The sequence below is a fragment of the Manihot esculenta genome, chromosome 7 (genome assembly GCF_001659605.2).
Source record: "Manihot esculenta cultivar AM560-2 chromosome 7, M.esculenta_v8, whole genome shotgun sequence".
NCBI lineage: Eukaryota > Viridiplantae > Streptophyta > Magnoliopsida > Malpighiales > Euphorbiaceae > Manihot > Manihot esculenta.
The window spans coordinates 2,164,691-2,190,404 of record NC_035167.2 but is presented as its reverse complement, the minus strand read 5'-3'; the positions used below and the strand labels follow the sequence as shown (position 1 = coordinate 2,190,404).

General features: G+C 33.2%; 4 protein-coding genes and 1 pseudogene across 4 annotated transcripts; 2 read left to right on the top strand and 3 right to left on the bottom strand.

Moving 5' to 3' along the window:
• The first annotated feature begins 2,913 nt into the window (after positions 1-2,913).
• LOC110619529 (serine/threonine-protein kinase SRK2A) lies at positions 2,914-7,322 on the top strand. Its single transcript, XM_021763040.2, has 9 exons — positions 2,914-3,439; positions 3,638-3,712; positions 3,816-3,917; positions 4,086-4,139; positions 4,230-4,322; positions 4,405-4,497; positions 5,246-5,350; positions 5,436-5,534; positions 6,742-7,322. Exons 1-9 carry the CDS (start codon positions 3,320-3,322, stop codon positions 7,078-7,080), a joined length of 1,080 nt encoding a protein of 359 aa, XP_021618732.1. The 5' UTR covers positions 2,914-3,319; the 3' UTR covers positions 7,081-7,322.
• Positions 7,323-7,415: 93 nt separating this feature from the next.
• LOC110619572 lies at positions 7,416-8,051 on the bottom strand (annotated as a pseudogene).
• Positions 8,052-10,731: 2,680 nt separating this feature from the next.
• LOC110619571 lies at positions 10,732-11,196 on the bottom strand. Its single transcript, XM_021763082.1, has one exon. It carries the CDS (start codon positions 11,194-11,196, stop codon positions 10,732-10,734), a length of 465 nt encoding a protein of 154 aa, XP_021618774.1.
• Positions 11,197-12,180: 984 nt separating this feature from the next.
• LOC110619528 (polyubiquitin) lies at positions 12,181-13,584 on the top strand. The gene has a single exon (XM_021763039.2). The coding sequence runs from the start codon at positions 12,273-12,275 to the stop codon at positions 13,419-13,421; it is 1,149 nt and encodes a 382-aa protein (XP_021618731.1). The 5' UTR covers positions 12,181-12,272; the 3' UTR covers positions 13,422-13,584.
• A 697-nt stretch (positions 13,585-14,281) lies between these two features.
• On the bottom strand, positions 14,282-20,919 carry LOC110619527. Its single transcript, XM_021763038.2, has 11 exons — positions 20,439-20,919; positions 19,372-19,496; positions 18,214-18,658; positions 17,988-18,103; positions 16,982-17,762; positions 16,435-16,887; positions 16,140-16,328; positions 15,836-16,063; positions 15,401-15,740; positions 15,108-15,297; positions 14,282-14,952 (listed from the first exon to the last, which is right to left on the bottom strand). Exons 1-11 carry the CDS (start codon positions 20,637-20,639, stop codon positions 14,469-14,471), a joined length of 3,552 nt encoding a protein of 1,183 aa, XP_021618730.1. The 5' UTR covers positions 20,640-20,919; the 3' UTR covers positions 14,282-14,468.
• Between the last annotated feature and the right edge of the window lie 4,795 nt (positions 20,920-25,714).

The following is a 25,714-nucleotide window of genomic DNA, read 5'->3' as shown; positions in this document are numbered from 1 at the left end:
AAATGAAATAATAAATAAAGAAAAATTTATTATTTATTATTCACATTCAATTATCTATTTACACCCTTTTATAATTGGTAATTAATATGAATTAGAAAAAATGAAATATTTTTCTTTTCGTTTATCCCCATATAAAAATATTTAAAAATTATTATTTTATATATTTAAACGATAATTATAAATTAATAGCAGTAATTTAAAATTTAATATTATGATATAAAATACTAATTTATTTATTATTTTCATAATAAATAAAAATATAACTAAAATTATAATTTTATTTAATATAGTATTATTATATAATAAAAATTAAATTTTATTTATAATAATTTTAAATTATCATTAAATTATTATCTTAATAATATTAAAAATCATATATTTGATAACTATTTCTATAATATTATTATATAAACTCTAAATATAATACTTAATGTTTAAAATTATAATATTAGTTTTATAAAAGAAATAGGAATTGAGATAGGAAGAATAAAATTTATATTCTCATATTTATTCAGATATTTTTATTATCAGTAAATATAAAATTATAATATTAATTTAAATATTTTAATTAAGAAGTGTATATTTTATAATAATTTATTATCTCACTTTTATTAGCTTTTTTATCAACAATTATTGTCAAATGTTTAGTTTTATTCATAATTAAAATTTTAATTTAGATTTTTTTTTTGGCTTTTATTGAAATTAGTTTAAAAATAAAAATTTCTAAAACTAATAATAAATGGAACGGAATGAACAAATTCACACGGTTCTTTGCCTGTAAAGTGAAGGAATATTCGCATTGAACATACCCTAAAAGGAGAGAGGATTCAGTGCACTCCAGACCACCTTAACGTTAATGTATTTTCTCATGATGCAAGTAGATCACCCACTGATGCACGGTAATTGCCAAGTAATTATATGTTCTTTATGCTGCCTTATGTATAGATTTAGCTCTTCTTAAAATTAATTATTATATTTATTCAAAATACTTTTAATTTTAAAATTATTATATAAATCTTTTAAAAAAAAAAAATCATCCTTTTGTATCATGATCGTTGAAAATTGAGGCCATATTACTCCTAATACCATCAATTAATGTTAATGTGACATTGATTTTCAATTATTAATATAGATATGAATCATTATATTTTAATTTATTGATATTAATGTTCTGAAATTTAATAGGATTTGTGTGTGAAAAATTTAGTTTGGAGAGTCGCATTTTTTTTAATTTTTTTTAATTTTCTCTAATACGCATAATCGTTGCCACTCTATAATGTTATACGAGTGTACTTATTTAGGGGTGAGCATTCGATCGGTTCGATTCAAAATCGAACTGAACTGAATAAATTAAAAATCAAAATTTTAGTGTTTATGAAAACTGAACCGAATCGATTTTGGTCAGAAATCGAATCGAACTGAATCGGTCTGATTCGGTTCGGTTTGATCGATTTCAATTTTTAATATTTTTTTTATTTTTTACACTTTATTTTTAATATTTTAAAATTTAATTAAAATATTTTAATTTTAATATGATTTAATTTCTCTATATTATTGAAAAAATATATTATTATCACTAATCGGTTTGGTTCTATTTTTTTGGTTTTTTTTATCAAAACTGAACCGAACCGAAATAATCGAAATTTCTGAAATTAAAAACCGAACCGAATCGAAATGTATAAAAAATCGAATCAAATTTTCAAATCAATTCGATTCCGTCGATTTTTTCGGTTTGAACCGAATACTGCTCACATTTATACTTATCTGTTTTTCTATTTCATCTTTATCCTCTGAAAATCTATTTTCTATTAGAGCTATGCAATCGGTCGGTTCGATTTCGAATCGAACTGAAAAAATTAAAAATCGAATTGTAAAAAATTAAAAATCGAAAAAATCGATTATAAAAATATAATCGAACCAAATCGAACCGATAAAAATCAGTTTGGTTCGATTCGATTCAAATTGAAATCTGTAATTTTTTTTAATTTTCTACTTTTAATTTTAGTTCAATAATTTAATAAATATTTCACATAAATTTACCAATAAATATTATCTGAATACATAATGATAATATTTAAAAAATTCATAAAAATCTATGTAAAATCTAAAAATACATGTTAAATTAATATTTCACATAATAAAATTATGTATAAAATCGATTATTCGGTTCTTTTGATTATTTAACACGTTTAAACCGAACCGAACGAAAAATCAAATAAGTTAGAAAATATTAACTGAACCAAACTGAATATTTCAATTAACCGAACCATTAAACCGAAATCAATCGGTTCGGTTCGATTTTTCGATTCAAACAGATTTATACTCTCCTCTATTTTCTATGTATGTTGCAAATCACAAGTTAAAATGCAAAATTTAGTCTCAATAAGAATAAATTTCCAACCACATATGAAATCTAGCTAACTACTTTTCTCTATGAAATCAAATAATTCTGTTCGTTTCTTCTTATTCGGTTACCGTACGAATCTTATTTATAATCACTTTGACTCCAATTTAATTCTTTATCCCGCAATAAATTTTATATAAAATTTTGTTGGCCTTAACATTTCTTGTATAAAATAAATCCTATTCCACTCTAGTCTATGAATCATACACATAATATGCTTCTTTCATCTTATATACTTGTCATTAAAATGCTTTAAAGTTGTAAGAAATATGCATAAATCCTTAGATTTATATATATATGTTTATGTGGTATCCATCATTATCATTTAAAATATTTATAATTAAATTTTTAATGCAAAGTCAAACCATATTTTAATGTTTTATCTATAAAAAAAATACTAATTCTGTTAATAATATTCTTTTGGGAATTCCACAAGCTCATGAAAGCGACCTTACTATAAGGACATTGAGACATCCCACACAGTATAACAACTCTCAACAGAAGGAACAGTGAGACATTCCATTCCATCCATCTCATCTCCCCAAATTGCACACATTCTCTCACACTCTCTCTCTGCCCAAAAGCTACAGTCTTTTTAGATTCTCTCTTCTGATAATAATCACAGATTAATTCTTTCCTTCTTTTCAAATTTCCCAGATTGTTTACTTTCCTTAAAATCTAACCAAACCCATAATTACCCCCTCTATTTTCTTTCTTAAATCTCTCTTAATTACCTCAGATCCTGAATTCCTGGTTTTTTGTAGAATTATATTGCCAAGTTGTTGCCTTTCTTCTGTTTTTTAGGCTGGGTATATGAATTCTAGCTGAATTGGGATTGCCAAGGAGGTTGATTGAAGCTTAATTTAGGGTTTATATTTCAAGTGTTGGCCGTGGGAATTAAAAAGAAGCAAAAAAATGGACAAGTACGAGCTTGTGAAAGAAATAGGATCTGGGAATTTTGGAGTGGCCAGGCTCATGAGGAACAAGGAGACCAAAGAGCTCGTCGCTATGAAGTACATCGAGCGCGGCAACAAGGTTTCTATAATATATTTATATAATTAAATGAATATTATATTTTTTTTTCTCTGGAACTGTGATGCATGGGAAAAAGAATAAATTTTGGAACAGAAGATTTGTTTGTGGTTGAATATAATTTTTTTCCAGTGCAAATAAAAAAAAAGGGTAATGAATTTGTTGTTACATTAAGTTTCCTGCTTCTCTATCTGGGTTCAGATTGATGAGAATGTGGCAAGGGAGATCATGAATCACAGATCGCTTATACATCCAAACATAATTCGATTCAAGGAGGTTAGTTTGCTTTTCCAATTATTTTGTGGTTTTGCAAAAGGATTATTTTACTTCTTTGATGTAAGAGGATTTCTTTTTTTTTAAAAAAAAAAATTATGTGCAGGTGGTTTTGACACCAACCCATCTCGCCATTGTTATGGAATATGCTGCTGGAGGAGAGCTTTTTGAGCGAATATGCAATGCTGGAAGATTTAGCGAAGATGAGGTTTTTTCTGTCACTTCTCTTAGCTTCAATTTTCAGGATTTGGGTTGCATTAATTACAATTAGTTTTATATCAACTGGGATGGAAAAAGGAAATTATGAGAGTGAAGTTAGTCCTGATTGTTGTTTTATTTTGAATGTCAGCTAACATGTCTTAGGTCTTTTTTCCAGGCTAGATACTTTTTCCAACAGCTTATTTCAGGAGTCAGCTACTGCCACACTCTGGTAAAACAAATTCAGCAGTGATGGCATTGAGCTTTTAATAGCAGTAGATCCATCTTTTATTTTTATTTATATTTTTTTATTGTTTTGCAGCAAATTTGCCATAGAGATCTGAAGCTTGAAAATACTTTACTGGATGGAAGCCCAGCGCCCCGTCTGAAAATATGTGATTTTGGTTATTCTAAGGTTTCTGAAAACAAACTGTTACCTTTTCGTCTTTATGATTTACGCGTGGAATTTTAGTTGTGTATAATTGTTGTTTGTTCAGTCATCCTTGCTGCATTCAAGACCCAAATCCACAGTTGGCACTCCAGCATATATTGCCCCAGAAGTTCTTTCTCGGAGAGAATATGACGGGAAGGTAACTTAGATTGTCTTAATATCACGAAATGTTGAAGGAGATATTTTGAAAAGTCAGTTATTACAGAGTTTTGGAGGTATGTTACCGAAACAGGGAAAGAATAATTCGGATGTTATTTACATTAATTTATCACCTTGTTAAATGTAGCAATGCATGAGAGCATTTAAGTTTCTTTTTGGCTCTTCGCATATATTATGAGCGAGATATTTTAAGGACAGTTGTTCATAGAATAGAGGTGGTATGGCGGCTGACACAAGGCATGATAATTAGGATTTTATTGACATTAAGTTTTCACCATTTTATATATAAAATTGCAAGTTTTGTTGTTTGCTTAAATTATTCGCTTTATATCTATGACTAGATAATTTGCCTACATATAGATTTTTCATCTCAAGTAGTTGCTTTTATACAATGCGTAATCATTTTCTGGCAGTTGTGTGGGAAAAAATAATAAACTTAACATCTCTTCTTGATGAAATTAGCTTTCCAAAACATCAATCTTTTGTACAGATGGCAGCCACATCAATTATGATTCTGTGTGATAGGTTTATGGCTTCATTACTAAAATACCTATTCTCATTTCATGTGAAAAACTTAGAAGTTTAAGCAGTTATATGCTTCACTTTGTCTTGGAAAGAACATAGACTTTGAACTTATTGACATAGCTGAAAGATTTCTGAGCAAAGAACACGGATGAATGAATTTATTACATTTACAAGCTTGGTTTAACTTTTAATCTGATATTCAGATGGCAGATGTATGGTCTTGTGGAGTGACTCTGTATGTTATGTTGGTTGGAGCATACCCATTTGAAGATCATGAGGACCCAAAGAATTTCAGAAAAACTATCAATGTAATTTTTTTTCTTCCTCTTTATCTTCCATCCGTTCAGAAAATTGTACGTTTTCAGCATATATAATTTCCCTGTTCTCATGCAGAAAATAATGGCTGTTCAATACAAGATCCCTGACTATGTGCACATTTCTCAAGATTGCAGACAGCTCCTTTCTCGCATATTTGTTGCATATCCAGCCAAGGTACGTCTGGGTGAACTCCCCTGAGAATATTATTGACAGAATGAACTGGTAGTTGTCTTTTAACAAAGTGTGTATCAGTGTGTGGTCTTTTGTCATGAGTTTTCAACGTAGATAATCTTTGTAGATTTCTACTACCTTTATTGCTTTCTGAGTGCTATAGTATATGAGTTGGATTTATTTATTTATTTTGCATGAGGATATCGAAATGAGGATCAAAAGCATTGGAGAACACCCTGCCCTCGTATTTCTAATTTTATACGGTGGTGGTGGTATCCTTTTCCTGTTCATTAAGTGTTCAAGTATTCATATGTGAGCTGCAAGACTTTTGTATATGTTATCATTTTAATCGACAGAGAAATATAATGATAAGCAAGAAAGTCTTGCAAAGAAGAACAGAACGGACCATGTAGGCATGCACATGATTGCTGTTGCTTGTTTGAGAGAGGCGATTAGAGTAAGACTGTAGGAGTTGTATGGTGCATCATGAATCAAGAAGTACTACCTTGAACACTGGAAACAAGGATGTCATCCTTTTCAACTGAGAAACCAAAAAAAAAAAAAAAAAGAAAAGATTTTGAGCCATTTATAGTCTGTTATATGGTTTTTGTTATTCAACGTATATACTGTTAAGCAGTTATGTTTCTGTGGTGCCTTGAGAACTGAAATCCTCATTTTCCATGGATAATTTTTTGAATTGCCGGTTCGTTTTGTGCCTGTGTAGTATAGTTTCGATGCCTGCATTCAAGCAATTTGGATCTCAAGGGATTGCAAGAGGGTTGATCGTTTAGTGTTGCCCTTTTTCTGACAGTAGGTGTTAACTTAAATGCTTGCACCGCCCGCTATATATGTTGATATGCCATAGCCATGGCTCCTGTGGAGAACTTTATATATTCTTTTGCCTCCACATTAGTTAATTAGATGGTAAAATAATCTTCTGCTGTTAATTCACTTTCTTGTTCGTCTCTTCTACCTTTACCCTTTTTATATAAAATCTGGTTGGTCGCCATGTGCAAAATGTGTCATTTTAATGGTTAGCGAAATTTTCACAGTATGTTTCTAAGTGGATTCCCATGAGTAAAGGCTATTGTGGAGATCTGCAAATGTTTTGGCTTACAATATTGATTTATCATTTACTATTATCCTGTTTTTATTTTGAGGACTGCTTTGATAGGATAGTTGCAGTTCTAAACTTTGCATGTTTGTACAGAGGATCACAATTAAAGAAATCAAGAACCATCCATGGTTTTTGAAGAACTTGCCTAGAGAACTAACAGAGGCAGCTCAAGCTATGTACTACAAGAGAGGAAACAATACCTTCTCCTTGCAAACTGATGAAGAAATCATGAAGATTGTGGAAGATGGCAAAATTCCTCCGCCTGTATCTCGGACCATTGGAAGTTTTGGTTGGGGAGGAGAAGAGGATGGTGACGGGAAGGAAGATAACGACACAGAGGGTGAAGAAGAGGAAGAAGAAGAAGAAGAGGAAGACGAGTACGAGAAGAGAGTTAAGGAGGCACAAGCAAGTGGAGAATTTCATGTCAGTTAAGCATTGATTTGCTTCTTTTTTCAGAAATTTTTGCCTCTTGGATATCTATAGAATGCTTCTGTGATTGTAAAAAACGTTGTACTTAGGACATGGTCTTGAATAAGTGTTTGTAAATTATAGCGTATTGCTCAGCAAGTGTGTGAAATTCCAATTTAATATGAGATTTAGATCCTCTATCATTGAAAATTTGGAATTTTATGAAGATTTGAAAGATAACTATTTGTCTCTGTTCTGTTTTTATATTTCATCAGAATGAAAATTGTCTGAACAGATAATTAAACTTTTTTAATATTTTGTTTATAAACAAAAACATCATAGAAATTCCATAACAGAGATAAGGAAAAATAAACGATTAAAATTTCACTACTTGATTCAATAATCAACCACAAAGACGAAGGACAAGTAGGAGGTTGGAATCCTTGTGAATCTCATAATATGCTAAAGTCCTCTTATCCTCTAAGATCTGCTTCTGGTCGAGCAATAAACGCTGCTGGTTCTTTGGTATACCTTCCTTCTCTTGAATCTTGGCTTTCACATTATCTATAGTATCCGAGCTTTCAACCTCTAGGCTTACGACCTTGCCCATTATGGTCTTCACAAAGATCTGCATGCCCTCCTCCGAACGACGAACAAGATCTTTTTTGGGTAAGTGAAGAACTAGATTCACTATAGTGAAGCTCTCATTATCTTGAATCTTAGTCTCGATGCTGTCAATTGGGTCTGAGCTGTTGACATTTAAAGTTATCGTCTTTCCAGTGTGAGTCTCAACAGAGATCTGCATGCCGCGACGTAAATGAAGGGCGAGATGAAGTGTAAACTCTTTTTGGATGTTGTAGGCAGCCAAGGGGCGGCTGTCTTTCAAGCTGCTTGTCGGAAAATATCAACAATGGGGTGGAATTCCTTCCTTGTCTTGGAACTTGGCCTTGAAATTGTCGAATGTTGGCTAATTGCCTAAGAAACCAAGTGAACTTAATTTATTCAGACAAACATGTGTTTCAAATGCTGAGATTTGGAACAAAGGCAATACAAATGCAAAGGAGTCGTCAACTGACTCTCTGATTAACATGGTTAAGCATCCTGAAACAAAAGGGAAAAGAAAAACAAGGTTAAGCAAAAGGTTTTGATTGGACAATGGCTATTCTTAACATGTAAGAAAGTGAGGTGGTGGAACTTGATTTACTTTCCTACATTACCTCCTTTAAATCAAGTTTCATTCTAAACATTTTCTTCATTTTGAAAAATAATAATGTTTTAAGCGGTTTTGTAAATAGTAATAATGGAGACTGTTCAAGCCTATAGAGCCAAAAATTAGTTTATTACAATAATATCTCAACTTTTTTCTCAGATAAATTCACGTTTGAGAATAAAGTCAGTCAATAGCCTGAAATGTAACGACTCCAAAATGGACCGTCACCGGCGCTAGGATTCAGATCGGCTTAAGACCGCCAGAACCCGTAGCAAGCCTGCTATACCCTCTAAGTACCTGTAAAATCTCATACATGGTCATACATTTTCTGTGAAAATAAAAACTTTTCTCTGGACCAAGACTTAATCTGTGCATGCACTACTCTGTACCCCTGACTAGAGCTTAGAAAAACATAACTCTTACCCTTCTAAAGATTCCGATATCCTGGATTCCACCGGACGACAGGAATTCCGATGCCGAACTCTAGCCGGGTATTACATGAAACATCCTTGAATGGGGTGAAAAATTAAGTGTAGCCCATGCACGCAGCTGAACAAAAAGCATCAAAATTCACAGAATCTACCAATACCCTCATTTTCCTTTTGGTCTTTGTAGATCACAGAAAATGCTTGCTGAAGAAGATAGAATTTAGATGAATAGGAAAAAGATTAAAGGGAAGTGATTATATAGGGGAAGTTGTTCACTCAATGGAGTGGACATCTTCATCGGTGAAGCAAAATGCACTAAAATGCATGCTTCCAGATTCTATGGCATGCACTCCAAATCCGACAGCCCAAAGTCACCGTATGTCTTACCTTCCTCAACATCTTGCAGTCAACAATGGGTTTATTCTTTTTTTTTTTTTCTTTTAATTTCTTGTATTAATTTTTCACTGTTTGAAATTCCTCTCATCACCCGTTAATAAATTTGGTGATTTCTTTGATTTATTATTGATTATTTTCAAATATGGGTTGTAATTATGTGAGTTGAGAATATCACAATCATCTAACTGCAATCTGGATTTATTGTTGATTATTTTCAAAATCTGGGTTGTTTATTCTTTGATTTTGTTGGAGATTTATTTTAGTTAGGTAAAAAGATTGGGTTGATTTTATTTCCTCCATTCCCTACATTCCAAGTGGTCTTAGTGCAATCATCAACTATTATAAGGAAATATCTATCTCCGGTGACTGATTCCTCTCTATAAAGTTTCAAAAATCTATGTGAATGAAATCAAAGGGCTACTTAGCTATTATGCTGCTAAGAAGGAAGGGTAGCCTTGTTTGTTTGGCCTGAGGGCAAGTATAGCACTGAAAGTCACCGTTGCTAGTGAATTAGACACCCTTAATGTTTTTGAGTTTATTAAAGGAAGCATGTCCTAGTCTATTATATAGATTAGCCACATCAATAACATGCATACAGATATTAGGCATTGTATGAAAGCTTTCTTTATTAATGCAAAATTTAGAAAGTATGGTATTTACAAATGAATGTAAAGCAGACATCAAATCAAATGTATTGCTTGAATTAAGCAGTTATCAATCTCAGAAGATAAAAAGCTTGAATGATTTATTTTGTATAGTTCTACTTCTTCTCTTCCTAAAGTATAATGCAACAATTAAAATAAAAAAAAAATTAAATTCAGAGAAGAAGTGTGGATCAGTTTATTGACTGAGATAAGATTGTAATGAAACTTTAGTATAAAGAGAACATTGTCAAGTTGAATACAATCGCATAACATAGCAGATCCTCCATGTGTTACCTTAAGGACAATATCATCAAGGAGGTGAACAGAAACCCTTATCAAGTAATTGTAAAGATTTAAACAAGGTTTTGTTTGAAGATGTATGATCAATAGCTCTAATATCTAATATCCGGCTTGTATTTTCACAAATAGAGGCACAACAAACACTATTCAAATTAAAAATACCTATAAAAGTCATAAAGCTTGAATCAGAAGCACTGCCAGGATAGCAATATAATAATTTGGTACTAGTTGTGAGGGCTACCTTGCCTTTGGCTAATTTCGTGATCTCCTATTTGAGTGAGTTAAGCATGGCACTAAGCTCATCAATCTTCATGGTAGCATCTGAGGTTTCAAGAGGATTATCCTCTTCACGGTAAGCTCCTTCAACAGTTGCTACTATTTTATTTTCATTTTTTATGTTCATAGCTTGTCTAAAAGGTTGTCCACTAGCCTTATTATTGGATTTATACCACTCAAGGTACCTTATCAGATTAAAGCAACCCTTTCTAATATGGCCATCCATATTACTATAGGAAAAATATCTTTTCTTGGACTTAGGCTTCTTTTGTTTCCCCTAAAATTATCCTTGTGCTTTATTAAACAAGACTAGAGAGTCCACACCATTGCTCATATTTTCTAAAACCTATTTTTGGGACTCAAATTTGAGTACTATAAAGGAAGCCTTATTCACATAAGGCAAATGGTCCATCCCAATGACCTAGTCCCTTATAGCTCCATAAACATTATTCATACCCATAAGAAATTGCATGAGCTTCTTTTTATTGTTTATTTCATCAATGACCTTTGAGGCACCACAGCTACAGGGAGGCAAAGTCTCCATGGATCCTAACTCGTCCCACAGCCTCTTGAGTCTTGTAAAATAGACTGAAACAAAGACATTATCTTGGGCTATCAAGGAAATCTTCCTATGCAATTGATAGATCATTGGCCCATTGCATTCTTCAAATCTCTCAATGACTTCGAGCCAAAGATCACGAGCTAAAGCTGTGTAGATGAAACCATCCATTAAATCTTTGGATATTGAATTCAATATCCAAGATGTGACCATGAAGTCACATCTCCTCCACAGTTCATATTGCTTGGAGCCCTTATCTAATATAGAAATTGTACCTTTTATGAAACATAATATCTCTTTGGTTCCTAGTGCTATTCTTATAGCCATGTACCAAGATCTAAAGTTGATCCCTACTAACAGAACATAAACAAGAAACATATCTGGATGATCCGACAATAGCAAAGTGAGAGGGTCTCAACTGTTTGAGTCGTGATTTGAGACTTATTGGTCACTAAACTCCCTTCATTCTTACTGTTTTCATTGTGCTCTTATATTCTTCATAAGATTTGACTAACATGTCACATAGATTTGAGGAGAAGAAGAAGAGAGCAAAGAAGACACTATTAGTATCGGAATCCTAACCCTAACTCTGATATCATGTGAAGAGTGGTAAGAGAAAATATATCGCTCAGAGGCTTTTTATTTTTTGAAAAGTAAAAATTGGAAGTTATTTCTATACAATATTAGAAGCCCTTATGGAGAAAAAAGAAAAAAAAAAATCAAAACAACCCTTCTAAGCTTATACACATTTCAAGCAAGAACAAGACAAAAACAAAAATAAAGGGAAAAAAATACAAGAAATTGCAAAGAAATCCTATACTAAACTATACTGAAAAATACAAATAAATCCTATACTACCTAACCATCTTTACAACCTTCATGAACCCTCCACCTTATTGGCTCAGTGATTCCCTACGAGGTGCAAATTTAAAACTAGTGAAAATAACTTAACAACACTTAATTAAAAAAACAAATTGAGTAAAAAATTTAAAGTACAAAATTCAGTTTGATTTATTCAACATGAATTTGAAGGCAATTTTAATAATTCAATTCCTAAAAAAAAAACTGTAAATTATTAATTATATATTATCAACATAATCAAGGCAATGGCGAGGAACAAATTTTGATGGAGAACAGCCACCCAGATTATTCTGGATATTATCCGGAAGATTCCTGACCATTAAACCTCAACTAATGCAACGCAACGTTTCACCGTTCAAAGTTGACCACTCCTTTTCTTTCCTTTGCTACGAAGGATTCAATTCCTTCCACGCTTTTTCCGATAAGTCGGCTACGCTTCTCTATATAAGGTCACCTCTTCTTTTCTCATATCATCAATCGAAACCCTATCTTCTTCAACAGCTACCGGAAAGCCTTTTCTTTTCCGTTGATCAGTCTCCAATATGCAGATCTTCGTCAAGACCCTCACAGGCAAGACCATAACTCTCGAGGTCGAGAGCTCCGATACAATCGATAATGTCAAGGCCAAGATTCAAGATAAGGAGGGAATTCCCCCCGACCAACAGAGGTTGATCTTCGCCGGCAAGCAGCTTGAAGACGGCCGTACCCTGGCTGACTATAACATCCAGAAGGAGTCTACTCTTCATCTTGTCCTCCGTCTTCGGGGTGGCATGCAGATCTTTGTTAAGACTCTCACCGGCAAGACCATAACTCTTGAGGTCGAGAGCTCTGACACAATTGACAACGTTAAGGCCAAGATCCAAGATAAGGAAGGGATTCCTCCTGACCAGCAGAGGCTGATCTTTGCCGGAAAGCAATTGGAGGATGGAAGGACCTTAGCTGACTACAATATTCAGAAAGAATCTACTCTGCATCTGGTTCTCCGATTGAGGGGAGGTATGCAGATCTTCGTCAAGACTCTGACTGGTAAGACTATAACCCTAGAGGTTGAGAGCTCTGATACCATCGACAACGTTAAGGCCAAGATTCAGGACAAGGAAGGCATCCCTCCTGACCAGCAGAGGTTGATCTTTGCCGGAAAGCAGCTGGAAGATGGTCGGACGCTAGCAGATTATAACATACAGAAGGAATCCACCTTGCATCTCGTTCTCCGATTGAGGGGAGGAATGCAGATCTTTGTAAAAACCCTCACCGGAAAGACGATAACCCTGGAAGTCGAAAGCTCGGATACAATCGATAACGTCAAAGCCAAGATTCAAGATAAGGAAGGTATCCCACCAGATCAACAACGATTGATCTTTGCTGGGAAGCAGCTGGAGGATGGAAGGACCCTCGCTGATTATAACATCCAAAAGGAGTCAACCCTTCATCTGGTTCTGAGGCTTCGTGGGGGTATGCAGATATTTGTGAAGACCTTGACTGGGAAGACTATCACTCTGGAGGTTGAGAGTTCTGATACAATTGACAATGTGAAGGCAAAAATCCAAGACAAGGAAGGAATTCCACCGGATCAGCAAAGGCTTATCTTTGCAGGAAAGCAGCTAGAGGATGGGAGGACCCTCGCGGATTATAACATCCAGAAGGAGTCCACTCTCCACCTTGTGCTCCGTCTTCGCGGTGGCGATTGCTGAATTAAAGTTTGCTGCTTTGATCTGTGTGTCTGGGTGTTTGGTTTCTAGCATTTCGTATCAAATTTCTGAACTTTCCTGCTTTCCTAATAATATTAAGTAGTATTGTAGTATGATATGTCGTATGAGTTCTATTAATAAATAAAGTCCGTTTATTATAAGCAAATGTTGTTTGACTTCAATCATGTTTGTGTAAGATTATTGCTCCGTAATGGATTCAGTTCTAAATAAATATATATTTTAAAAAAAAAAAAAAAAAAAAAAAGAGCTCGAACTGGATATGAAATGATATTTTTCTCATAAAAACTTCAAAGTTGCTATGATTTACTTGGTTTAGTTATTCTTTGCTTTAAGTTGACAGCGCCTATGGTGAATTTCATCTTTTTCTTGAGTTGGGAAGGCAAGTTAAGAATTTAACCCGAGTCTTTTTAACTATCCTCCAACTGATGAACGAGGATCGAGTTGTATCTATTTTATTCTCTGAAAATTAAGATCAATACTTGGCTCTCCGGGACTTTCCTATTGGACCATTCATTGCAGCTGGCAACTTTCAAGGAAGCCCTTCTGGTCATTATTGATTGCACTTCACATCACATCGACCCTGTTCAAGATAATTATACTGGGCTAAACATTGGAACTCTTCTGGACCCTGAGATGAAGTTAAGAAGCTAGAAGGATCACCTCCATAGGACAGATTGAACCGCATGACTACCGATCTTCACGATGATTCTGAACTAAATTATTACCTTTCATTTCGCTCTTTTTGAATTTAGAGCCAATTCGAAGTTACAAAAAGCGTTTAACCATCAACTTAGATCAGTTTCAAAATATATACATGCTTTTTTTAACAAGAAGCTGCTGTCTGCACAAAGAAAAGGCAGTATTTACACCACTACCATCGAAGAATTCATTACAATCATTGAAGAATTGGACATTACAATCAAGTATTATTTTCCATTTACACACGCACCCTTGTCACACACACTCACAATCTACTATTTACAGGTGTGTATTATTCTCTCCCACTTCCCCAATTGCAATACAATTCCATCACATGTTATCAACCAGATTTACATACCATGGCCCATGTACAGCAACCGACACGGTGGCTGCCACCACTAATATTTCGGCTGTTCCCACTACCCTTTCAGTCAGCAAGGCAGCCCCTACTTGTTGGAGTGCCATTTCTGCTAGTTTTCTTCCCTGAGGTCCACTGCCACCTAGTACAATACCTCTTGTGGCCAAGTAAACGGCACGGGCGACCTTCTCAAAAACTGGGTCCCCAGCCTGCAAGCTCTTCCCTAACATCCTAGCCATGACTAGCTTCCTCGATTGAAGTTTCTCAAGGTCTCCTGCCCTGTCACCAACTTGTGAGAAACCACTTATGATTTCTACAATCTGCTCAATACCCACATCATCGACATGATCTAAGAGCTCCAGCAATTGGTTAGTGCACTTTGATAATATGCTTTCCAAATCTGCACCGCTGGCTACTACTTGCTCCATCAGGAGTGTTTGCCGGCAAACAAGAACGCTGCATATAGTCATTTCCGATCAGTTAAACCTGTTGCGATTTTTTGAAAAACCTTCAAAAAATTGCAAATGTGCTACAGAAATATTAACAGTAATAGAAAATATTTGTGATACAAAGGAAAGAAACAAAGAGTGAGATCTCTTTGGATCAACTACCTAGTTGATATTACTATGATCTGCTGGATTTGAGCCTGAGCAGCTCTCAAACGAGGCAGGTTAAGCATAAAGGTTTCAGGCAGAACTTCTTGTGTTAGGCCAGAAACCCCACTTACCAACTTCAATAATCCAAGCCTCACCAACAAATCAATTCTTTCACCATTGCACTCTGGTTCTGGCTTCTGACCACCTAATGCAAAAGCATAGAAGCAAGTCAAGCATTATGCAATCTACATGTCAAATAAAGCAATATTTTCTCCTCCAACTAAGAAAAATTAAAATAAGTTCCATACCTGTAGCAGATGAAGAAGAAGTAGAGGCAGTACCACTTCCTTTTGTTTTGAGCATAAAGCTTCCACCAGTTCTAAGTGTGATAGAGGGAAGAAACTCCTGAGACGAGCTACCCTGGTTTATCAAAGTTGAAAGCAAGTTGGTATGCTCTTCCCACTCCTGGTCTCCACAATTCCTCACAGATGAAAGCCATCGCATGGTCAAGGGTAGAGATGCACGTGCATCAGAGTAAGATCCATAATGGTTGGCAAAAGCTTTTCTCAAGTAATCCAAACCGGCAGGTCCCTTCAACAAAGGCTCCATCAGTTTTATACGTGCTTTGCTTATCTCTTGCTTAAGAGCCTAACAGAAGCGTACACCAAAATTTAGTTATAGCAAGCACTGCTTGAATCATAATAAGAGCATGGAAGCAAAATGAGAAATGGAATGAAGCACACCTGAATATGCTCTAGTACAAAGCGTAGACCCTTGATCATTGCAAGGGCATGGGAAGATGTCGACTCATCTTGGGCTGAACACATCTCTGCCAACTCTTCTAATAATTTCTGATATGTAACTTTCATTTCCTCCTCACGGGCTGGAGAGGATAGCTTCTGCAAAGTACCGAATGAAAACTCTAGAATCTTTCTGAGATAATCAATGTCCAGTGTACCCGACTCTAACACCTGGAAAGGAAAATTACGGAATTAGATATATAACATAACTTCTTCCTACAAATGAAAATAATAGAAGGCCTTCCACCTGAGAGAGAATATCTAGATCAATAACTTCATCAATCTCGTGCTTCCAGCTTTGTGGAGCCATCCCACTAATTCCATTCCTAACCTCCCTCACCAGTTCAACAACCCTGTCATAGCAGGGCTCATCCTGTTTTATGGATTCCATGATACCATCCCAAAAAGCTGCCTCCATCGTCTCTCTTATCTTTGCCTGCAGGAGTAGCCAGTAGGGCAAAAACAGCTCAGTTACTATGAAGATTGCAAAAGCACTTCCTCCACACACTTGCAAAATTGATTAATTATGAGAAGGCACTAACCTTGATACTGTTCTCTTTTTCAGTATTGAGTCCATCAACAATGCTGTGATGTTGCTCATGGAGAAATTCATTTACAATCAATTCATTCTCTGCTATCAAATTTTCAACAGAAGAACCCAACTGACCATCAAAATGGCCACTGATAATTGCAGTTCCTTTAGGTTGGGAAGCATCATCGTCTCTGAACAAAGAGCGAACTACACGGCTTGGCATCTCAACACTCTCAACTACATCACTTGTGCAGGATAAGTTACCAACAGAAGGAGCAATTCGAGAGTTAGATGTGCCAGAAGAGAGGAACTGTGTGATTGGTGAGCCTACTGGGCTTCCATTTTCTTTTGCTTGAAAGTATTTAGATCGTGTTTCTGATAGAGCATGTTCCATACGCTCAATCCCAGCATCTCCACTCAGGTGTTGTATCTTTTCCCTCAGAAGATTTTGATCTTCAGTAACCTAACAAATGTAACACAACCAAAAGAAAAAATCATGCATATCAGGTAACAGAATCTAATAATGATTCAAAATTACAGAACATTGCAGGCAATACCTGTTTCTGAATAGCTTTCATATCATGACTAAGAGCATCAGTATCCCCTCCCGGTGTCATCTTGCATTTTTGAATCATAGAAAGCTCCAGTTGGCAAGCAGCTCTCACCATGTCCTCCTCCAATGACTGGGCATCCTTAACCTTCCACACAACAAAGCAATTCAAGTAGGAGCACCAGGCTTTATCAAATGTCGCAAGCTGACACCTAAAGGTACAGCGCTTTGGTGACATAGAGTCTGATTCCTCATCAGAACTCTGTATGGGACCATCCAGTATAATTCTTATCAGCAACTCAAACTGTCGAATAAATTCTTTAGCAGACTTGCCCAGAGCAATCTCACGGTCCCCTTGACCACTGAAAACGGCATCTGGATGACCCAAAATCATATAGGCACAAAGAACTACTCTCACAGGATACCTTGATGATTTAACTGGACTTCTTGCTGCCTCCCTAGCAGCTCCTACTTTCTTTGTGTCTCTGCTCCTCACAGAATTCCTAGTAGCAGTCCGTTTCCTTGGGGTGGCTACTCTTTTTAGAAGGTGATCAATATTTTCCAAATTGGTTGAATGATTGCTTAAAACAGCCTTGGAAACTCTAAGGCGGCTTTCTAGCCGATCAAGTAGACCTTTCACAGTCTGTAGGGTAGTAGCAGATTCAATCAATCGAGCAAGCTGCTCAAATGGCATTGACTCGACAGAACTCTCATGGAGTTTCAAGGCATCATAACTTTTTGCCAAGTCTAAAGTAGTCCTCCTAGACCTAAGGAACTGCCTCCAGCACCTAAAAGGAAAAACAACAAAAATGGAACGTTCAGGTAAGAATTTATTTCTCCCATATCATATAATCAGATGCTAAAAAAAACCCTCATCCCACATCAGGACATACATGCATCAGGCCATCAAGACACACAACATGAGCTGGCACAAGAGCAAGACAGATGATGCTGTACAAAGCTAATGACCTGGAAGGTTAATTAAGATTAGGAAACAACTGCAAATTATATACCTTGCTAATTTTCTGGATAGAAGATCGGCCTGCTTGTGCATTCGATTCCAATTCACTCGAACAGAATTGCATTGCCTTCCTCTCTGCCTCAAATATTCTGCTCTTTGCCTTTTGGCCTATAATTATTGCATTCAATGAAATATCAGGGCATTTAAAAAGATATTACAAAAGCCTAACAGTTCAATATGAATGTGATATAGAAAGAAATTTTACAAAATATTCATACCCTTAGCAACCGATTTTCCAGATGGTCCCGCATTCTCCGTCTCTCAATCTCACGTTGGTTATATACCGACTTAGCCACTCGTCTTACTTGCAAAACTCTAGCACATGCCCTCTTCTTTTCTTCTTCCAGCAACCTCAGTCGCTTCCTCTCAGCAGCTGCACGCTTTTGGTGAATTGCAGCACACACACGCTCCTTGTATTTGCTCTCCCGAGCCATTCGCCGCAATATTGATTGGGACATTCTCTCCTTTAGGGTGGCCCTTCTTTGCCTATTAGCCTTCAGGATAAGCATTCTATTTGCTTCTGCTTGCTGAACCCGCAATTCAACTTTTGTACCCAGCCTCTCTCTTTCTCTAGCAAACCGCATTTCTGCTCCAGTTTTTGCTGCCTGACGCAACTCATCCAGCCTAGCAAGGCGCATCTGAGCCTTTGCCAGAATGTCCAACCTGTCAAGATCAGCATACGAATTTAAACTTTGAGGTTAGCCAAAACTCAAATATTGCAGCAACTATACGAATACCAGCTATTATGCATATATAAAAAGAACCTTTAGAGTTAACTAGGTGAGGATGACCAAGTCTACAGCAAGCTCAGAATAACATATACTATTGACAAATACCTAATCTAACATGCAGCTACAAAAAATACAACAACTGAACAAGGCTTAGATCAAAGGATGGTTCCACAATTTCTGCCTACACGAGATCTGGCAGATTCAACATGACAAATAAGAATTTCTTGACTAAGATACAGATTAAGAAAAAAGAGGGAGGGGGGTTGGGTGGGGGGAGGGGAACATATAATAATTCATGTCAGAAGCCTCTTAAAAAATTTTAGGGAGATACCAGAAAAAGGGAGAATCGTGAAAGAACAGGGGGAGAAATAGCAACAAAGAGAAACATCATCATTCTCCATTCGTAAAAGTAAATAATTAACCAACAAAATCTGTAAAAGCTCATGATATGATGATGCTGTCATGGGGACACCTAATCGGCACATGGATAGGCTTTTTTGAAATAAATAACTATGTTTCAATTGCACAAACTATTTGTCTAAACATCATAATTATAAGAGCCTACCCAGTAGTAGATAAATAACCCGTCAAACAAGCTCAGACTACTTAAGGAATGCAACACCAAAAAAAAAAAAGGAAACAAACCTTTTCTGCTCTGCGGCTTGAAGTTTGGCTTCAAGCCGTTGGCCAAGGTCTTCTTCATGAGATGAAGACCGTGAGGGGCTTCTAGGCTTTGGTCTTGCCTTGCTTGACAACTTCTCATAGAATTGCTGCACTCAAATAAGTAACCAGAAAAACATCATTCAAAATAATTAGAGCTTTGAAAAAACAATATTACAGAACCTCAATTAAAAAACAAAACCACAAAAATAAAGTTACAACATATTAAAAGAGGGAGAAAAAACGGAGCACATGAGAACTAATTATTTATTCTCCCTCTTTCTTTCTTGTTTATCCATGAGGAAAGGAAAACTTGAAAAACTGGAAAACAAAAGTTCAAACAGGAGCAAATCCCTAGTTAGGCAGTTGCCCACCTCCTTTACCTAACACGATAGGTAACTTTTTTTTAAATTCCAAGTAAAGAAAAACAATTTCCTAAGAAAGGGAGAAAAAGAAGAAAAAAGAAATCAAAACAGACAGGCTAAGGATCTTTGAATTGGAAATAATCCCAAATGGGAAATTATTTAATTTTGACAAATAAAACCTTTTACTTCTCCCAAACCAAAACCAATGAAGATCACAACTCTCTCAAGTTTAAGTTAAAAGAGTCTAAAACAAAAGGTAAAGTGAAAAGAAAGTTTAGCCCGTAAGGGGAGAAGTATCATTAACTTTTTGAATTCCCAGAACCTAATAGAAACAAAGAGAAATGCTACAATTTCATCAGAAATGACCCTGAGAAGCAAAAAAATTATTCTCTGTTACCAAATAGAGATACAAAAGAAGAGGAAGAGAGCTTTCATCGATCCCCGAATAAATTTAAGTAAAATCACTGATCACCCAAAAAATTAAGTACAGACCACCACTTTTTGATTAAAATTTTTTAGGAAATTAAAAAACAAATCAACTAGTTGCTCAGTTAAGTGAAAACTTGAATTTTTTAAAGTTTACCCTTCCCAAGAATTCGTTGGAAAAAAAAAACTTGAAATCCTCGCAGAATTGATTACAAAACAAGAAAATATAAAAATAAAACACAAAACGAATCTCAATTGAACCTGTCTACGAAGATCAGCATGTCGAAGTTTAGCTTCAATTTCTTCAACAGTACTAGGAGTCCTAGCCTCCAAGAGTCTTTTCCGAAGCCTTCTAGGTATTCTAGGAGGAGAACTAAACGACAGCATATCACTCAGAGGAAAATCAAGAGCCACCGCAACCCTCCCCGTCTCCGGCGAAGACGATTCCACACCAGTAGCCATAATTCAAATTGGAAAACAATCACGCTCTCTCTACACGCGCATATACAAAGAAATATAAATGGAGAATTATCTGAAATTTTTCTTTAATTTAAAAAACGAAGGCAAGAAACAAAGAGAAAGCAAGCGAGCGAGCGAGCGTTTATATATATAGATGAGAATTATAATGCTTGTGAGAGAAAGGTCGCGTCGACTCTGCTTTTCTTCTTCTTGTTTGCAAAGCTTCGTGAGAGAGAGAGAAGGGGGTTTGGTTTGGTTTTTAGTTTAGGCTCGGATTTCGGTTCGGGTTTCGGTTTCGGTTTTGGTTTGGTTTGGTTTCATAAAGAGTAAAGTAACGAAAGCGTGTTGTGTTGTGTTGTGTTGTGTTGTGTTGTGTTGTGTTGTGTGAAGAGTCGGTATCGCTTATCCTGCATATCCGGGTCTCTGCCACGTCAGAATCCCAACGGTACACACTTTCTCTCTCTAGCGTTCGGTTTTAGACCGGAATTTGGTTCAACCCTGGGGGCCTACCCATTTGACTATTATGCCCCTACATTTTGTATTTTTTATTTTTTTTATTACGTTATCAATTACGTGTGAAAAATCATTTTACTTTCTATTTATTAATTGAGGTTGCTTTTCATATTTAATAATTTTTTTATAAAAAAATATCAATTTTTCAAATTTCTTCAAAAAATTTAATATTCTAAAACAAACATTTTTCATCATGCCTCTAATGCATGAAAAAGTAACTGCAAATATATTTTTTTCTTAGTTTCTTATCATGATTAGGGGTCAGCATCATTCAGTTTAAATTAAAAAAACTGATTGAATTGAATCGATTTAAAAATTTAGTTCAGTTTTTTATATATTTCGGTTCGGTTTAATTTTTAATTTTAAAATTTTGGTTATTTCGATTCGATTCGATTTTGATTAAAAAAAAATTAAAAAAACCGAACTGAATCGATTAGTAATAATAATATATTTTTTCAATAATATTGAGAAATTAAATCATATTAAGATTAAAATATTTTAATTAAATTTTAAAATATTAAAAATAAATTGTAAAAAATAAAAAAATTATTAAAAATCAAAACCGATCAAACCGAATCGAATCAAATCAGACCAGTTCGATTCGATTCGTTTTCTGACTAAAATCGATTCGGTTCGATTTTCATAAACACTAAAATTTCATTTTTTGGTTTATTCGGTTCGATTCAATTTTAAACTAAACCGACCGAATGCTCATTCCTAATGATGATTGTTAGATCTCCTATACTTCAAGTAAAATTGGATCTTAAAAAAATACAGATTCAAATTCAATTAGGCTTTTTTTAATGTGAGCCAGCTCCACATTGTGCATCTTAATTCGATCAGAAAATCAGGAAGGATAGACTTCACACGCAGGTCCATCTGAAATCTGTCTGCATGCACGCTGGAAGAATTAAATGACTACTTAGCGTGGAGAGAGATTCTAAAACATTTATACGTATGGATTTGAATTACAGAAACAAGTGATATCTTATTAGAGGAATAGTTAGACATGATGATGCGGACAAAAGAAAAAGGGATAAAATTACGGTGGAGAATGCAAATAATATTGATATAACCAATATAGCTTAGTAATTAAGAATCTAGCTTCACTTTCACACATACGAAACTTCAAATTGAAAAAATAATAATAAAAGTTTCTTCACACAAAAGCATTTTAATTTACTGAATTATACACATGGAATCCATTCTACATTATGCTGAATGTTGAAAAAGGAATATGAATCCTTTTCCTATAATCAAAACCCACCATTGTATAAAATAACATTTATTGAATCCCCACTTTAAGTAAATTTAATTTTTATCATGTTATTAAATAAATTAATTAAATGACTAAAAAAATTGTGATATTATCTCAATTTCTATATCTACAGATGTTAACATTCAATGTAAAATTTTGATTTTATAAATTAAAAACAAGTGATAGCATTGAATTATAAGATAAAATTATGGTAGATTTAATTAAAATTTTGGTTATGTATAATTTATATATGCACATTATTCACAATGAATATAAAATTTTTAATTTTTTATATATAATAATTTCATAACGGATGCTATTTTTATTGAAAGATCGATGATTTAAATATACGATAAAAATAAAATTAGACTATAAATTAAAAGTGTGTTAATTTTAGTTAGGATTATTAATTTTATATAATCTATATATATATATGTAAGATTTATAATTTAGTTTCTGAATATTATCATTATTAATAAATCATTCTTTATATTTTCATAAATTTATTAAAATATTCTTATTTTTTTTCATCAATAAAATAGTTATTTCATTTATTTTTGCCGTTAAAAACATAAAAAAAAAAAATCAAATTACTCCCTCCTTCTTCTTTGAATTTTTTTTTATTCTTCTTCTTTAAGGAGGATGAGGCAATTCTTATTCTTATTCTTCTTCTTTATTTTTTTTTTCGTCAATAAAATAGTCATTTCATTTATTTTTGCCGTTAAAAATATTAAAAAAAAAAATCAAATTACTCCCTCCTTCTTCTTTTTCTTCTTCTTCGAATTTCTTTTTTATTCTTCTTCTTTAAGGAGGATGAGGCAATTCTTATTCTTCTTCTTTCTTTCTTTTTTTTCCCATTCTTCTCATCATCTTTTTTTTTTAGAAGGAGAATGAGAGACTATTTTATTGACGGAAAGAAAAAATAAGAATATTTTAATAGATATGAAAAAAGATAAAAATATTTTAATAAATTTCTGAAAATATAGGAATTAACTTGTTAATAATAGTAATATCTATAAATTAAATAAAAGATCTTATTTTAGTGTAAAATTTGATTTTAAAAATTTTTTTTCTCATTTTTTATCTATTTTTAATGCAAAAAATAATAGAATGACTATTTCGTTGACGGATAAAAAAAATAAGAATTTTTAATAAATTTTTAAAAATATAGAAATTGACTTGTTAATAATAATAATATTTAGAGAATAAATAGTAAATCTTTATATATATTACCTATAATTAATACGAAAAGGAATTGTATATAAATTAAATTATTTTGGAAGTGTACATTTTTTATAATATAAACTTGTTGGGAATCAAAGTAAAAAATTGGAAAAAGAAAAGAAAGTATATTGTTTATAAGGTAATGTAGTTTAGCCAGTTGGCTTTATCACGCATGTGTGGTGATGGTGGTGGCCAAAATGGACCAAGCAAAGCTTGAGGCCACCTTAATCATTACAATCCCAAATCTTTCTTTTCAAAAGCAAATATATCCAATCAAAGATAAACATAAATTTATAAAAAAGACCAAATTGAGAAAGTTATCATAGCAAAAAATGATTTCACTTCCCTTTTGCTTGTCAAAAAGTTAAATTAGCGTGTAAAAAATATTAAATTTTATTTTTTAATCTAAAACTACTTTTAAATTATTCTGACGTTCACGATAATAAATATATCTGAATAAATTTAAAAAATTTTAGATTTTACATTTTCAATATCTGATCTCCCTTTAAAAAAAAATTATTAATATATTTTATAAATATGATAAATAATTATTTTATTTAGATTTTTAATAATAATTTAAAAATAAATTTAAATTAAAAATTAAAATTTAATATATTTTATTATTTTTAAGTAGTTTAGAGTAAATATAGACAAGATTTAGTTGAGAGGTGATGTGTTACCCCACAACTTTACCACTTCTTGTATAAAATAGTAGAGTCAAACTATGGCTTTGGTCTCCCATTTGTTTGCTTGCTTGCTTTGCTAATCCACCCTTTTGTTTATTCATTTGCTTAACCACTTTGCTTTTTTCTCTCTTTAATCTTTCTACTTTTTGAGTAAATCACATGCTAATCCCTCTTGTTTAGTCATTAAACTATGATTATATCCAAATTTGAAAATCATTTAAATATTTATTATCACGTATTCGATCGATTCAATTCAAATTCAATTCAAAATCAATTCAATTCAAAATCGAACCAAATAAATTAAAAATCAAAATTTAGTATTTGCGAAAACTAAACTGATTTTAAACATAAATTAAATTGAATCGAATTTATTTGATTCAATTTGATGGATTTGATTTTTAATAGAATTTTTAATTTTTATACTTTATTTTTAATACTTTAAAATTTAATTAAAATATTTTAATCTTAATTATAATTTAATCTCTAATATTATTAAAAATAATATACTATTATCATTGATTGAATTTTATTTTTTATTAAAAAATTACTGTTGACGGATATAATCTAGCAGATTTTATTATACCTATTATTGCGAAATTTTCTATCTACCGGTTGAATTTTCAAAATATTTAATAATTAACTCCATCTTTTTATAGTGTAAAAATAAATATACACAGAAATCAAAATATGTATTTTTACACACTCATTTTAAATTTAGAGAAATAAATTACATTCACTCATTTTATTAAATTGATATTAAATTTACTAATTTGGGTATCAAAATAGCCACTTATAGATATTAACTCTTCATATTTTCTGTTTTACAAATTGACCGATAACAATTTAACTTTATTTTCAACCACATTAAAAAAATTAAATTTTTACCAAGTAGAAAAACATTATTCATCAAATGAAATTAGAGATTTTATTCCTTTGATTTTATGATAAATAAAAGGGACATAAGAAATAGAAGTTAAGAATCTCTATTATGTGCATAAAATATTTATTAATTTTTTAGAGAATTATTATTTTTCATAGAAAATAGAAATTATGATTCAAAGGAAGGTAATTAAGTAATTATAAAAGCTAGAGATGAAACTTGCAATGCAATTCAATTGGCACATGGGCGTGGGTTGCTTGGTGGCTAGATGCTCCTTTCTTTTCACATTTAAATCTAGACGCGTGGGGTTTTGATTCCGATTTTAATTAAAGTTTATAAAAAATAAAATCAAATTCAAATTTCAATACAATTTTATAAGAGTTTTAAGTATGGTTGAGAATTCAATCGGTTCGGTTTAAAATCGAATTAAATTAAATAAGTCGAAAATTAAAATTTTAATATTTATAAAAATTTAATCAAATTAATTTTAATTAGAAATCAAATCAAATTCAACTAG